This window comes from Podarcis melisellensis, assembly GCF_964234715.1.
Source record: "Podarcis melisellensis genome assembly, chromosome: 8".
Taxonomy (NCBI): Eukaryota; Metazoa; Chordata; class Lepidosauria; order Squamata; family Lacertidae; genus Podarcis; species Podarcis melisellensis.
The window spans coordinates 8,016,580-8,033,065 of record NC_138540.1 but is presented as its reverse complement, the minus strand read 5'-3'; the positions used below and the strand labels follow the sequence as shown (position 1 = coordinate 8,033,065).

General features: G+C 49.2%; 1 protein-coding gene and 1 long non-coding RNA gene across 2 annotated transcripts in view; both read right to left on the bottom strand.

Moving 5' to 3' along the window:
- Window positions 1-2,057: 2,057 nt before the first annotated feature.
- On the bottom strand, window positions 2,058-3,155 carry LOC309376584. Its single transcript, XR_014171244.1, has 2 exons — window positions 3,080-3,155; window positions 2,058-2,664 (listed from the first exon to the last, which is right to left on the bottom strand). It is a non-coding gene; the product is annotated as an uncharacterized lncRNA (long non-coding RNA).
- A 1,581-nt stretch (window positions 3,156-4,736) lies between these two features.
- The window catches only part of CUX2 (cut like homeobox 2), a 236,804-nt gene continuing 225,054 nt past the window's right edge, over window positions 4,737-16,486 (bottom strand). The window contains exons 20-23 of the mRNA XM_081923033.1: window positions 13,270-13,458; window positions 10,887-11,160; window positions 5,351-8,162; window positions 4,737-5,092 (exon numbers count right to left, since the gene is read on the bottom strand). Of these exons, the coding sequence (XP_081779159.1) occupies window positions 7,391-8,162; window positions 10,887-11,160; window positions 13,270-13,458 (1,235 nt within the window). The 3' untranslated portion in view covers window positions 4,737-5,092; window positions 5,351-7,390. The remainder of the gene's footprint in view (window positions 5,093-5,350; window positions 8,163-10,886; window positions 11,161-13,269; window positions 13,459-16,486) is intronic.

Here is a 16,486-nt window from a genome sequence, read left to right as displayed (position 1 = left end):
ACAGGATTAAAGATTTCCACTGAAGAATTGAGGTGCAAAACCCAACGTGTTGAGCCTGTGTTTTCCTCTTTCACAATCCAAGGAGCCTCTCCAAGCACAGTTGAGGGTGTCCAGTTCACGCCCAAGCTGCCTGTGTGCTTTGCTTGAAGCCCTTTTCTATTCCAGATAAAAAACCACAAGTGTAAACATTTTGCAGCCGGTCAGAAATTGCTTCCGAGTTCCCAGAGCAAATCAAAACAAGGCGAGAGGCTGGGTGAGCTGGCGAGGCACAAAGAGTTGCAATCTTGCTGCACCACACCTTCTCCAGGGTTTGTTGATGGTGACCCAATTCAGCAGAAGGTGGGGCAGCTCCCGTGGAAGGCAGCAACGAGGAAAACAGTGATTGAGCAACAGAGACAGACATAGCAGTTGGGCCGCACTGACCTATTTCTCCACGTGTTTTGCTGAATTGTCAGTCTACTTCCACAACAGAAAGCTGTTGTCAGAGCTTGCTGTGAGCAGTAGAGAAGCTTGGGTACCACCTGCAAATGAAGACCATCTGTCAGGGTTTCAGGGAGAGAAGAGCAGATGGGGGAGGAGACAGAGAGCGAGGGGGAAGAATCCCAGAGAGATGAGGAGGAGGATGACGATGACCAAAGGTCGTCCATGAGTCTGTCCAGTGAGTCAGAGGACTCCCAAAAGGGAGCCCCCCTGGTCAGACCAAGGGGAGCCCAAGGGGGGAGCAATCAGGAGCAGGGGAGCGAGAGGAGAGCCCCCAGTGGGAGTGGGAGATCGGGGCTGGTTTCTCCGCCGGAACGGAGTGAAGGGGGTGGAGTTACCAGTGTGTCAGAGGGAGCAGAGCAAGAAGGAGACAGGGGAAGGAGATCGGAGCAGGACGCTCAGCCGGAGGGGGTGGAGAGTAGCACCGGGAGCAGTGTAGCGGTCGAGAGAAAGGTCAGAAGCAACGTACGCGCGCCAAGTTCAAATGTAGAGGCGCGCGGAAGTGAGGAGAGCCCTGGGGAGGAGCCCGGCCCCAAAGTGAGAAGGAGGGGGGCAGAGGCATCAGAGGATTCAGCCTCGGGCGAGTCCCGGCGAGGGGGAACCCAGGGGGGCAGAAAGACCCTGCGGAAAAGGAAGGAGAGGAAGAGGTGGTCCAGCACAAGCCTCTTAAATTGGTGCCGAGGCGGTACGGATTCAGAGGGGACTTCAGCGGTCTAACGTTACAGACGTAGAGTCACCAAGATGGAATGTAAACGCAACCATGATCTTCAATAAAGACTTTCTGTAAATAAACCGGATTGGAGTTGGGTCTCTTGTGAGCTGGGACCAGACGGGTGGCTCTGACACCATCTTTGCTGCCCGTGGAGGAAAGGCAGGATATAGACATCATAGAATTACCGTATTTTTCGCCCTATAGGACGCACTTTTCCCCATCCAAAAATGAAGGGGAAATGTGTGTGCGTCCTATGGGGTGAATGCAGGCTTTCGCTGAAGCCTGGAGAGCGAGTGGGGTCGGTGCGCACTGACCCCTCTCGCTCTCCAGGCTTCAGGAAGCTATCCACAAGCCTTGCAAGCCCGGCGGGAGTTCCTGCGGGCTCGCAAGGCTTGCGGGCAGCAGCCTGTAGCCCACAAGCTCGGGGGACAGCGGGGAGGCGCAGTGCCGCCATCCCGCTGTTCCCCGACCTGGTCCCTTGCTTCTCCCCCCCCCCGCCAGGCCCACAAGCTCGGGGGACAGCGGGGCAAGCTGCTGCCCCACGGAGGCTAGAGACGCTGTCCCTGAAGGCAGAAGAGGGAGATGGAGCGCTCCGTCTCCCTCTTCTAGCTTGGGGATGGCTGCGCAAACCTGGGGGGGAAATAAAAAAAATTTCCCTTGATTTCCCCCCCCAAAAACTAGGTGTGTCCTATGGGCTGGTGCGTCCTATAGGGCGAAAAATACGGTACTCTTGCTTGAGTTCCTTTGGCCTTTCTTCCCATCACCTAGTGCAGGAAGGCACAGGGCACAGACTTCATTAATTTAGCAGGGCACCAGTGAACAAAAAAAGCAGATCAACACAATAAACTGAGACGCCAAGCCAAGATGTTATACAATTTCATTATTATTATTATTTTTAGTGGCTCTTTTACAGAACTTGTGGTCCTTTTTTTTTCTTTAAAATGTTTAACAAAGTTCAATCAATCTTGTAGAAACTTTTTAAAGTACAGTACATGAATCTAAGAAAACGTGACCTGACGCTGCCCGCCAGCTTTCAGTGCAACAGGATTTCTCTCCGGGTTTGAAAGACTCTCTCTTAAGTGCTTAGTTCAAAAACCCTGTTCCACTAAAGCCAGGGGGGAGAAGTCAATGGATCCAAGTCCACTTTCTGTTTCCTGCTGACGTGCAAACGGTTAGAAATGTTAACGGTACATGAAAATTGCATTTGCTCAGATGGTTCCTGCATGGGGGCCATTTTCAAGGCCTGTCAGAAGGCCAGATCAAGGGAAGCCGTGAACTGCCAATACAGTGGTACTTCGGGTTACATACGCTTCAGGTTACAGACTCCGCTAGCCCAGAAAGAGTACCTCGGGTTAAGAACTTTGCTTCCGTATGAGAACAGAAATCGTGCGGCGGCGGCGCGGTGGCAGCAGGAGGCCCCATTAGCTAAAGTGGTGCTTCAGGTTAAGAACTGTTTCAGGTTAAGAACGGACCTGAAAAATAGAAACAGGAGGAACTACCGACTCTCGAAGAATGGAGGACGAAACTCATAGACTATGCAGAACTGGATAAACTAACTGGGAAGATAAGATATCAACAAGACCACAAGTTCATCGAGGACTGGGGAAAATTTGCAGAATATCTGAAAAGTATATGTGACGAACAAATAACGCTAGTGGGATTTAAAGAGGCTTTGTGAAGTGAGAGGAGTATTGTTAAACAGAAACAGGACAGTAAGGGTAATCTAAAAATGCAATATTTAGAAAATGTGTAAAAAGGGGAAAATATGGCAGAGAAGCTGAGGGAAGTCCAAAAAGTTGAAATTTGTGAAAATTGTTTGATATGGCAAATTTGTATAATGGAAAATTCAATAAAAATTATTATTATTTTTTTAAAAAAAGAACGGACCTCCGGAATGAATTAAGTACGTAAGCAGAGGTACCACTGTACATAAAAATACCTTCCATTCTGATGAAAACAGAGGGGGGGAACAGCGGGCTACTCATTGCTTCTCCATTTTCAAAAGCAGCTTGTTGTTTCAAAAGCGTTTCAAGCCCAAGTTAAGGAATGAATAACTGGATTAACCAGTGTTAATTGAGAACGAGGCAGGGTGGGAGGAAAGCAGCTCTCAAATCCAAACTTGTTAAGGTAGTCATTCTGAACAGCTGTACTCTCTCCTGGTCCGGTTCTGAGCATCATTTGAGTAGCCTTCAAAACCCTACGTGGCGTGGGATCAGGGAAGCTCAAAGACCTACCTCATCCTGCACAAACCTACGCCGGTTTTAAGGTTAGGTCATTGGCAGCTGTGCAGCTAGGTTATTTCAAGAATTTTGGACTTAATGGTCTTGCAGTCAATCAATTCCTCCACTCCCATTGTATTGCTTCACTTCAAAATGTGGGAAATCCGACCACTTCTGGGCGCCTTCCTGTTCACTCTACTGAATGGGGCCTTGACAGATTGACTCAAAAGACTGCCCTGATGTCACCAGAGGTCATGGTGGCTCCTTTGCAGAGCTCTCAGGGTGGGGAGCCCTGTGTTGTGGTCCTAGCTGGCTTTTTTTAAAGTTCTCCTTTGCCGCCAGCCGTAAAAATGTTTTAGCTGCTGCTTTATTATTACTGTGAGCTGTTTTTGAGAGGTTGACTCTGCTTGAGGGGGGGACGGGACATGCAGGTGTCCTGAGACATAATTTAATGAAAGCAGGATATAGTTGAAGGAAAAGCTCCTCACATCACATGAGCTCAAAGGAGCCAAATGAAAGGAAAGGTGGGTAGGCCGGCTTAATCTGTCTCCTGGCCAGCCTTCACCAGGTGATTCTGCAGCCTTCTTGCATCATCTGTTTGGATCATTCTGTTACTGCTGATGCAGAGTTGAAGCAGCAAAACCTGCCCTTGGAGGAGGTGGCCACGGAACAGCTGACCAGGCTCTCCTGAAAGCAACAGATGCAGCCAACAGATGCAACCGCCCCTATTTTGGATAGCTCTCGCCCTACAGCTCCAATGCATTTTTTGTGCACAGTCTACCCTAAATGTCTCACCCAGAGGTGTAAAGTCGGTAAAGGTAAAGGTAAAGGGACCACTGACCATTAGGTACAGTCGTGACCGATTCTGGGGTTGCGGTGCTCATCTCGCTTTACAGGCCGAGGGAGCCGGCGTTTGTCCGCAGACAGTTTTTCCGGCTCATGTGGCCAGCATGACTAAGCCGCTTCTGGCGAACCAGAACAGCGCACGGAAACGCTGTTTACCTTCCCACCAGAGCAGTACCTATTTATCTACTTGCACTTTGATGTGCTTTCGAACTACTAGGTTGGCAGGAGCAGGGACCGAGCAATAGGAGCTCACCCCGTCACTGGGATTCGAACCACCGACCTTCTGATCGGCAAGTCCTAGGCTTGGTGGTTTAACCCACAGCGCCACCCGCGTCCCTAAAGTCTGACCTCTTCTCAAATACTAAGGCTAACTTACTTAAGCTTTCTCTTTTTCTATTGCTGTTGATGCAACTTTCCACGATCAATTTAGGATAGACTGTGCATCCTTAAGTCCTCATTTGACTGGGTTTTTGTTTGGGGGGAGGAAGAGTTGCCCACTTCTGGGGAGATATAGATATACTCACTGACCAAGTGTCCCACCTAGACACATAGGGGGGACAATTGGTCAGTGATCCTCCTCTAAGCGCTCCCTGGCCAGATTCCACCTAAAAGCTGCATTATACAGAGTGAGACCCTTGGTCCACACAACTTTCTACACTGACTGACACTGACTCTCCAAGATCTGGGAGGGGGGGCATTCCCAGCCCTACCTGAGGATGCCAGGGATTGAACCTGAAAACTTCTTCATGCAATGCATGCGGACTCCTCCGCTGAGCTATGGCCCTTCCTATTTCTCTTAGCACAAGTTCTATGCCAGATCTAGCATCAGTGAAAGCTACCGTATTTTTTGCTCTATAAGACTCACTTTTTCCCTCCTAAGAAGTAAGGGGAAATGTGTGCGTCTTATGGAGCGAATGCAGGCTGCGCAGCTATCCCAGAAGCCAGAACAGCAAGAGGGATTGCTGCTTTCACTGCGCAGCGATCCCTCTTGCTGTTCTGGCTTCTGAGATTCAGAATATTTTTTTTCTTGTTTTCCTCCTCCAAAAACTAGGTGTGTCTTGTGGTCTGGTGTGTCTTATAGAGCGAAAAATACGTACATTGCAGCCCCCAACCGATTTCTGGGAGGCCGGGGCCACCCCTGCTTCCCTGCCAATTCTGCACCAAAGAAAATTATGAATTTGACGGTCAGGATAAAAACATGCACATTTGCAGAAACTTACTTTGCATAATACGTCCCACCCCCTCTAATGAATTATGCCATACATCATAGAAGCATATTATGCGCTATGGAATTAGTATGCAAAATAAGTGTGTGCAAATTTGCATAAAGCTTTCAAAGGGCGTTTTCTTGGTAAGTGCAGGCAAACTAGGAAGAAGGAAAGATGGAGAACTGTTGTGGTTGGTGATGGAGGATGTCAGCTGTGGGAAACGAGGTCAGGGTCCAAAGCGCCATCTTCTTAACACTGCTCAGCACACATATAATCTACTCCAGCTTTTGAATTTTCAGTACGCACTGCCAATACACTTTCAAGCTTCTCTTCATAGCAATGAGGACCAGAAACTTAAAAAAATAAATGAAAATGGAAGTGTTCCATTTTAGGAAGCTGAATCCCACATCTGACAGGGGATTCTTGACTTGACTGGGATTCCAGTGGGGGCTGTTAAAAACACAAGAGTCCTGGGCACAAGCCTAAAAGTCCTTTGATGTGCCCCAGACCTTCTCCTCTAAGCCTGCGGTACGGTCTCCCTTGGAATGAATAAGGGCACATGGGGAACTCATGACTGGGTTGACAATTGGGGGTGGGGTGGGGTGGAAAACAAACTGAGCATGAACCAACATTTCCTCTATATTTCCATACTCTTGTAGGCAAGAACCTCCGCTGGTTGCTCCCTTCCAGAAACGAAACACTGAGCTAAGCAAAAAGGCAGTGATTTTCACCCCCCCCCCCCAAAATGTAAACCTTTGTATGGGGTGTCCCGGTTATTGAAGTCTGTCCTTGCCAAAAACCAAACGCACCGCAATATTTCTCAAGCTGCCAAACACACCTTTCTGAAACAAAAGATGATACTTTCTAAAATAGTGGGCAGTAGGAAGCGTATGGCTGCCGTTTGTTTGTTTGCTGCTGCTGCTTCGTTAATGACGTTTCTGGCCGTGTTCCTTGGTTTTGGTTTCTGGCCGGTCACTTGCTGGAGGAAAGAATCCCGGCTAAGGAGTCAGTTCTCAAACCATGCTACACCTTGTTCAGGAAGGCTATTGCAAACATATCTCTACAACATATACAACGGCACGCAACACTTCCCGCCCCCATGTTACAAAAAAAGAAAGAAAGGAAAAAGGAAAACAACCGAACAGGTTCCAAAACATACCACCAGAACTAAGTAACAGACTCAGGATGGCATCGTGGATTCCAAATTTAGAGTCTTCATGGACTATAAGACAAGTCCCTGGAAAATGTCGCACTAACGCTGTGTCTTACAGACAGGTGGGGGGAGGAAAATGCGGCCACTCCCCCCCCCCTCGGTGATCAAGTTTAGCAAAATTTTGGTCAGTCTCATAGTGCTTCTTGATGGCTTTGATCAATGAGTCTGGGTTATATCTTTAAATTTTTAAATTATTTTTAATCTCATCCAGTGGCAAACTACAAGACTTTTCAGTGGACATTTAATGACACAACTGATACAGTTTATAGCTATCTTTTAATATCAAAGCAGCTTGAGCTGTTAATAAATTCCAAAGTTTCCTTTTATTAAAATATCTAAAAGAGGTCTATAAATATTATTTTAATATGTTTTTTCTTCTAAAAGTGTTCCCAAGTGGGTTTTTGTTTGTTTTTTTCCGTTTTCACTTTTAAAACAAACAAGGTCAATTTTATCTTCCCGTCAGGAGCTAAGAAAAGGAGCTACAGCGTAGCTGTTTAACCACTCTTGTTCAACAAAATGGAGCTGGTTTATCTCTCTTCCTTAGTAGTCGAGGAAATTAATAAAATAGATATATGTATATTATATATATAGCTAGATAGATCTATTTCTGTACACACTCCGCTACGACTCCCTGCTTCACCAGCTTGTTCAACAGCATCTAAAACCTGGACAACAAAATACGGGTAGTTTATTTCTTTTTGACTCGGCCTCCTCAAAATTCCCACTCCAGGGTTTCATCTCGGTTGGCTGCTCTCTCCAGCCTGTGGATGATACTGTTGAGGTTGGCCATCTTCTCGTGCCGCCGCTGGATGTTTGTGTTCAGTTTGGCATTCGGGGGCGTCGAGCCCGTATCCGTGGCGGGACTTGAACTCGGCGCTTTGGCAGCCACGGCGCTCAGTGGCAACGGGGAGATGGGGGCAGACGAGGACGGGACGGGAGAGACGGACACCATGAGGCCCGGCGAGGAGGCTGCAGATGGAGAGTTCAGAGAGACTTCCAAGCTGCACCGGGAGGACTCGGAAGCCGATTTAAAGCTAATGGGGTCCGGGTGAGGCCTCTCGCTGCTGTCTGACTCCAGGGGGTTATGCAAAGAGGGGTAATCGGGAGCCCCGGGGACGTGTGTTTTGTTATGTGGGGCGCTGCCCCATGTCACATTGTGAGCCTCGTTTGGGCTCCCTGTATATGCTGCCTCCACCGGCTCTTCTTTGAGGCTGGACCTGGAAAGAGGCTCCATCTCTCCATCCAGGCTGCAGGTGTCCCTGTGGTTTGCACAGTCCTCCACCTGCTCCTCCTTGATCTGGACCAGGGACTCGCTTTCCCCTTGGCACTCGGCGTCTCTGAAGGTGGGCTTCCTGTCCTCGTCTTCGGAGTCAGGGCTCTGGGGCGGAGGGTCCTTGAGGGAGCTCCTGGCTGGCGTCGTGCTCTGCTCCGGGTCGGTGTCTTCCTGCGCTCCTTCCACCAGCATCTCACGGCGCATCCGGGACCTGCCGGGGAAAAGGCCAGGGAGTCAGGGCGGCTAACAGCAGAAGAGCTCGAGAACTTAGCGAGGAAGAGTGAGAGCCAGAATGGTCTGTAGGGTGGCGCACCACGCAGTAAGGCTAAGAAAGTTTTAGGGTTCAAGGCCCAGTTTTGCCGCTGACTCATTCTGTGAGCATCGGCAGGGGTGGACTTTGGGCTTTCAAATTTCAGCGGCACCCTGTGTGACATCACACACACACCTCTCATAATAATAATAATTTATTATTTATACCCCGCCCATCTGGCTGGGCCTCCCCAGCCACTCTGGGCGGCTTCCATAAAAACCAGAAATACAGTAAAATATCACACGTTGAAAACTTCCCTGAACAGGGCTGCCTTAATATGTCTTCTGAATGTCAGGTAGTTGTTTATCGCTTTGACATCTGCTGGAAGGGCGTTCAACAGGGCGGGCGCCACTACCGAGAAGGCCCTCTGCCTGGTTCCCTGTAACTTGGCCTCTCGCAGTGAGGGAACCGCCAGAAGGCCCTCGGCGCTGGACCTCAGCCTCCGGGCAGAATGATGGGGGTGGAGACGCTCCTTCAGGTATACTGGACCGAGGCCATTTAGGGCTTTAAAGGTCAGCACCAACACTTTGAATTGTGCTCGGAAACACCTTCTGTTGTTTGTTATTGTTGCAGTTCCCCTGGTGGTGCCCTCTCAGCTGGGCGCCCAGTGCCGGCAAACCATTTGCACTCCCCTAAATTTGCCTCTGGCATGGGCCACTCTTACTATTCTCAGCCAAAATGCCTTACCTAAAGATACAGGGCCTTCTTGGTAGTAGCACCCACCCTGTGGGATGCCCTCCCATCAGATGTCAAGGAGATAAGTAACTATACAACCTTGGGAATACATCTGAAGGCAGCCCTGCACAGGGAAGCTTTTTAATGTTTAATTATGTTTTTGTATATGCTGGAAGCAGCCCAGAGTGGCTGGGGCATACCAGTCAGATGGGCGGGGTACGAATAATAAAAGTATTCTTATTATTCTTATTACAGGAATCACAGTGGCTTCACTCCCTGGGAGTGTCGTAAGGACAAAGACTGCAAAACCCTTTGAAAATGCACAAGAGCCACCAATACACCAAGCAGCCCACACCACCTAAGCAGTTTCCGTGATCAGATCCTGACTGCATTAGAGATGAGTGGACAATACGGAAGTGCGCTGCGGTGCCTCATTCCTTTCACTGCCCAGAGGTGGAGCTCATCTTCAAATGAACACAGCTGTAATGGATCACCTGGGTGGGGAATCTTTTTATCAATCTGAGGGTTGCAATTCTTGGGGAGGAAATCTTCCTGGGGCCGCGTGCCAGTGGTGGGTGGGGGCCAGAGACAAAATTAGCCAGGCCAACGGGTGTGACCCTTTCACATGTCACAATTGGAGCTTTTTTGCATGCACACCTTGCTGTTTCCTGTCACGGCTAAAAATTGGCCACTGTTTCTTTAACAGTCAGCATGAGTCAGAGGCCTACAATGACTCATGCAACCTTTCACCAAATTGTACCTGTATAGACAGAGTGGTCAGTGTTAGTGTTGGGTTGTGGGTTGGTTGGATGGTAGGAAGCTGGTTGCGTTTGGTGTGTGTAAAAAGCTGTTGGTTGTGGCTGGAGAAGAAGACTTTTTAAGAATAAAAGCAACAATCCTCTGACCATTAGGTCCAGTCATGACTGGCTCTGGGGCTGCGGCGCTCATCTCGCTTTATTGGCCGAGGGAGCCGGCGTACAGCTTCTGGGTCAGGTGGCCAGCATGACTAAGCCGCTTCTGGCAAACCAGAGCAGCACACGGAAACGCCGTTTACCTTCCCACGGGAGCAGTACCTATTTATCTACTTGCACTTTGACGTGCTTTCGAACTGCTAGGTTGGCAGGAGCAGGGACCGAGCAACAGAAGCTCACCCCGTCGTGGAGATTCGAACCGCTGACCTTCTGATCAGCAAGCCCTAGTCTCTGTGGTTTAACCAACAGCGCCACCTGTGTCCCTAAAACAGCAATACTCTGCAATAATACTCTTTCTCAAAGACTCTTTTGTGCCAACTAAGGTCTGAGGGATGTATGGAAGTGAGAGCTGGACCATAAAGAAGGCTGATCGCTGAGGAATTGATGCTTTTGAATTCTGGTGCTGGAGGAGACTCTTGAGAGTCCCATGGACTGCAAGAAGATCAAATGCATCCATTCTTAAGGAAATCAGCCCTGAGTGCTTCCTGGAAGGACAGATCGTGAAGCTGAGGCTCCAAGACTTTGGTCACCTCATGAGAAGAGAAGACTCCCTGGAAAAGACCCTGATGTTGGGAAAGATTGAGGGCACAAGGAGAAGGGGACGACAGAGGATGAGATGGTTGGACAGGGTTCTCAAAGCTACCAGCATGAGTTTGACCAAACTGCGGGAGGCAGTGGAAGACAGGAGTGCCTGGTGTGCTCTGGTCCATGGGGTCACAAAGAGTCGGACACGACTAAACGACTAAACAACAACAACAACAAGGTCTGAGGACTAGGCAAAGGAGTAAGAAGGAGTTCAGAACCTTTTCTTTTTCAAACACTGACACCTCCCACCTACCACGCAACTAGGACCATTCCAGCCAGGGCTGTGTGCTGCCCTTTGGCCTGTGGGCACCCACCCCTGGACTTAAAGCAGCCCTGGCAGAGACCTTAATATGGAAAGGAAGGGGTTGAAAGCTCATCTGGCCCGATTCTTCACCTGTAGTTATGGAACCAGTTGATCACTGTGTTGGTCTTGAGGTTAAGCTGGAAAGACAGCAGCTCGATGGTCTGTTGGGAAGGGTAGGGCTCCAGCTGATAAGCCTTCTTCAGGGCCTCTTTCTCCTCGGGAGCCAAGACCACCCTTGGCTTCTTGATCTGCAGAAGGCTGAGGTCTTGAGATTGGAGGCTGGGGCTGGGGCACTCCGAGCGGGTGTTGGGGGACTCGCTGTCTGAGCCGGCACTGATCAGTCCATAGCGACGCTTCAGGTAGGCTAGAGAGAAGGGAGGAAGGATCCTTAAAAGGCATTCTTATGGTCCTGATTTAAACATCAGGCTATAAGAAGAGGCCGCTGGATTAGGCCAACGGCACATCTAGTCCAGCACCCAGTTCTCACAGTGGCCAACCACATGCCTGTGTGAAACCCGCACGCAGGACCTGAGCGCAACAGATATTTCCCCAGAGCCAGGCACCTTCTGCTTCTGAAACAGTGGGGATGACCCAGAACTCAACCTCTTGCACAAGAAAGACACTGAGCAGAAAACTTTAGGGGTGCAACTGATCTTTGTAATTCAGGAACAGAAAGTTCTGGATGTGTGCCCTAAATAAAGTAACGGTTTCTCAAAAGTTATCTGTGAGCTATTTTTTTTATATATATATAGAGAGAGTCATATCTCATGTTATGTTTGTTTCAGGTTAAATGTTTTCAGGTTGCGTCTCGCAGCAACCCGGAAGTACCAGAAAGGGTTACTTCTGGGTTTCGCCGCTCACACATGCGCAGACGTGCAAAATGACGTCATGCGCATGCGCAGAAGTGGTGAATCGCGACCCTCGCAAGCGCAGACGTGGGTTGCATTCAGCTCAAGTTGTGAACGGGCCACCGGAATGGATCCTGTTCGCAACCAGAGGTACCACTGTGTATAAAAGAATACATGGGTGACCGAGTGCAGAATGAAGCCAGTCATAGAATCGAGGCACAAGGTTGTCAAGGATGGGCCATTTGCAAAAGGAAGTCAGGCAGCACCCTGGGGGGGAGGAACAACGCACCCTTGAGCTTAGAAGGGAGCGAACTGGCAAATGGAGACTTTGAAAAAACTCCATTTACCCTTGCAAAAACCAGACACCACTGGCTTTTGTGGAAAGATGTTCCAGATATGCAGTGTCTCTCCTCACCCTGCCCCCAGATAGAAATACAGTGGTGCCCCGCAAGACGAATGCCTCGCAAGACGGAAAACCCGCTAGACGAAAGGGTTTTCCGTTTTGGAGGTGCTTCACAAAACAAATTTCCTATGGGCTTGCTTCGCAAGATGAAAGTGTCTTGCGAGTTCCTGCGGGTTTTTTCCCCTCCCCCCTTTTTCCCAAGCCGCTAAGCCGCTTATCAGCTGATCTGCTAAGCTGCTAAGCCGCTTAACAGCTGATCCGCTAAGCCGCTTATCAGCTGATCTGCTAAGCCCGCTAATCCGCTAATAGCGCTAAGCCGCTAATGGGCTTGCTTCGCAAGACGAAAAAACCACAAAACGAAGAGACTCGCGGAACGGATTCTTTTCGTCTTGCGAGGCACCACTGTAGAAGGAAAGGATTCACTCATCCTTACTGCATATCACAGAATCTTATAATTGCAGGGTTGGAATGCAAAGCAGGAATCACAGCTAAAGATTCCCTGATAGATGGCCACGCAACCTGTCAGGGTCTGCTTTCCAGGGAGGGGGGAGAGACAGGAACCTACAGACAGCCTCCTCCTCTGTTGAGCAGCTCCACGTCGTCAGAGTCTGGGGAGGGGGAGCTTTCAGGAGACACGGAGGACGAGAGAAAGGGGGGACGACGAGGCAAAGGCTCAGTCAGGCTGAGAGGAGCCAAAACACCACTCCCAGGGAAGTGGATGCACCTCTTCCGTCGCATAGCTTTGGTTGGGGAATTTCACGTAAGGATAAAAGGAGGAGAGGGGTTTTCCCAGGCTTTTATGCTGGAGGGCAAACAGGAAGAAGGCACTTCTGGAATCTACTAATGATTATGGCAGGCATGGTTTTTGGACTTCTGCACTGCACATACGTTTTGCACTCAATTAATCTTGTAAAGACAGACTGCTATCTTCGCGAGCAACCACACTCCCACCTCACACAACCTCTGTTTGAAAACCTCCAATGAAGGAGCTAAATACGTCCAATGAAGGAGGCATTACCCATTCAGCTCAAAGGGGAGGCATGCTGGGGGCAGGAACTTTTATCTCAGGCCTGGTCCCTTGTAGCTTTACAGCATCCCTGGAGAAAGTGTGGTCCACACAAGGGGAAAGCGTGCCATCTCCCCAGGTGTCACACAGCTGCTGCCTGCAACGCCGGCCCAGGAAGGCAAGCAGTTCCGGCATGGGCACCCTCCCCTGCCTCACCTTTCTTCTCCAACTTCTTCATGTCCCGGAGCTTGTCGACATTGTGCGGGTCGTTCAGCCAGAGCTGCATGCGGACAAAGGGCTCCCTTCCTTTAAGGCTCAGCTTGTGCCATGGCTTGGGCCTGGAAAGGAGGTCAGAGACGGACCCCTGAGTCAAGCCCAGGATGCTCTCTCCAAAGAGCCGCTGACCTAGCAGGAGAGAGAGAAATTGGAAGTTCAAACTGGGGTGTGCCGCTGAGGACAAACATACCGTATTTTTCGCCCTATAGGACGCACCGTCCCATAAGGCGCACCTAGTTTTTTGGGGGGGAAATAAAGGGGAAAAAATTATTTCCCCCCCCCAAGCGCGGGGCTGGGGCGGGGGAGGCCCGCCGGAGCTTCCCCTGACCCCAGCCCCCAAACAGGCAGCTCTCTGCAAGCCGTGGGAGCCCAGGGCTGACTCCCGCCGCTTGCAGAGAGGTCCGCGAAGCCTGGACGTGCTGAGCTCAGCGCGCCCAGGCTTCCGCATGCAGGCACCTCTCCGCAACCGGCGGGAGCGCTCCCCCCACTTGCGGAGAGGTGCACGAAGCTTGGACGCGCTGAGCTCAGCGCGCCCAGGCTTCCGCATGCAGGCACCTCTCCGCAAGCAGCGGGAGTGCTCCCCCCGCTTGCGGAGAGGTCCGCGAACCCTGGAGAGCGAGAGGGGTCTGTGTGCACCGACCCCTCTCGCTCTCCAGGCTTCAGCGAAAGCCTGCATTCGCCCCATAGGACGCACACACATTTCCCCTTCATTTTTTGAGGGGAAAAAGTGCGTCCTATAGGGCGAAAAATACGGTAACTGCAGCACTGGCCATTTCCAGCAAAGGGGTAACGTAAGTGAATAGCACCTTAGAGGGACTGTTTTGATGCTGCTGTTATCTCAGAAGCAACAGAAGTCCTTGCAGCTAGGGGAACTGTTTGTGGGTGAACCAGAGGGCTGAGATCCAGGTCTTTTGTGCTGGGACCAATAATAATAATAATAATAATAATAATAATAATAATAATAATAATAATAATAATTTATTTATACCCAGCCCATCTGGCTGGTCTTCCCCAGGAACTCTGGGCGGCTTCCAAAAAAACATTAAAATACTGTAATACATCAAACATTAAAAGCTTCCCTAAACAGGGCTGCCTTCAGATGTCTTCTGAAAGTCTGGTAGTTGTTCTCTTTGACATCTGGTGGGAGGGTGTTCCACAGGGAGGGCGCCACTACCAAGAAGGCCCTCTGCCTGGTTCCCTGTAACCTCACTTCTCGCAGTGAGGGAACCGCAAGAAAGCCCTTGGTGCTGGACCTCAGTGTCCGGGTAGAATGATGGGGGTGGAGACGCTCCTTCAGACCAAGATTGGGTTAATTCTCATTTTACTCTGGATTTATGTACTTAAGCCTTGTTGTTGTTTTAAAAACATTGAATTCATTCAGAGTCTGCTAAATTGTTAACTTTTGTCATTTTTGGATTTACTGACATGCTTTGTATTTTGTATATTTTTATTTCCAGTGCTCTGTATCTTGATGTTTTGAATGTTTGCTGTAAGCTGCTTTGTGCGCACATCATGAGGGAGGTGTTCATTTCTCTAGAAAAATAGTACTGGGTAGCACTCAGGGCCGGATTTAGGTTTGATGAGGCCCTAAGCTACTGAAGGTAATGGGGCCCTTTATATGTCCAGCTGTCCTTTGTCAACAACAAATTGTTGCTGTTTTTTTGCACTGAGTATATGCTATATGGTAATTTATGGACCAGTCCATGCAGAATGTAGGTACCCTATATATAGAAAGAAGCAAACCAGTGATATTTTAGGGAGCAGGCTAGCAGGCAGGGCTCATTTCTTACTGGTCTCTTCCAACTCTATGATTCTATGATTCTATGATCATAGGAGCCTACACAACACAAAACACTGTTGCTGTATGTAGGTTTTAGTTTATTTGTTTTTTATCTTATGTTTTGGAAATATACATCCAGTTTTTCCCCCCTTTAAACTTTTTTGGGGCCCCCAAGAGAGTGTTTAGCTTATACGTAAATCTGGTATACGTTTTGCTCTGTGAATTGCCATTCTAGGATTAATAGTGTGCTTTCTTAGCACTATCAAATGCAAACCAAGTGAAAATGTGAAAATGGGTCCCATGTTGCAGCTTAGGAGCCAGAGCTGGGGTCTCAGGTCTGAACCCGCTGAAGACCACTGATCTATGTAAATTAGAAAGCTGTGCATGCTTTCACACTTTTAAACTTCGTATTCATAAAGTCTAGAAACTTGCTTTCTAAAAAAACAAAACAAAAAACCCCAACCCAAAAGCTGGCACTCTGCTTCTGCAGAATCACGGGATACACTGAGCTCCTGATCTGGGTCTTTAGGGCAGATCATTAATAAATAAATATGCGACTGCCGTAAGACAGCAATACGTTACACCAATGCAAATATTATTTAGTTGGCTCAGTGGAGGCGCTGCAGGCCCTGAAACAAACTAGTGGAAACTCCAACATACACACCAACCAGTTGTTAACTCTTCCTCGCCGCACTTCCTTCGATTTACCTCTGCAGTACTAAAATATGCTGAGGAGAAGCCGCCATCGGGGGGCAAATCGTGACTACTGCTTTTCCAGGTGCATTGGCCCCCAGTGGAGTACAGGGTCAGACTTAAGGTGCTGGTTTTGACCTTTAAAGCCCTTCACGGCCTAGGACCCTTGTACCTACGGGACCGCCTCTCCCGGTATGCCCCACAGAGGACCTTAAGGTCCATATATAGCAACACCCTAGAGGTCCCGGGCCCTAAGGAAGTCAGATTAGCCTCAACCAGAGCCAGGGCCTTCTCAACAGTGGCTCCGGACTGGTGGAATGCTCTGTCTCATGAGACCAGGGCCTGCGGGATCTGATCTCTTTCCGCAGGGTCTGTAAGACAGAGTTGTTCCACCTGGCCTTTGGCTCAGAATCAGTTTGATTCCCTCCCCCTCTTTCTTTTTCCTTTCTCCTCCTATGATGAGATTGCTCCCTAATTGTTTTAATATTGTATCTTAATCTTTTAAATTGTATTTTAATCAACTTGTTTTTATTATTGGTTGTTAGCCGCCCTGAGCCCGGTCTTAGCTGGGGAGGGCGGGGGGTATAAATAAAAAAATTATTATTATTATTACAAAACATGCACTGGTTCAAAACAGAGTTTCCTGACCAGGGTTGTAGTTTGTTTGCCCTAGATCAATGGTGA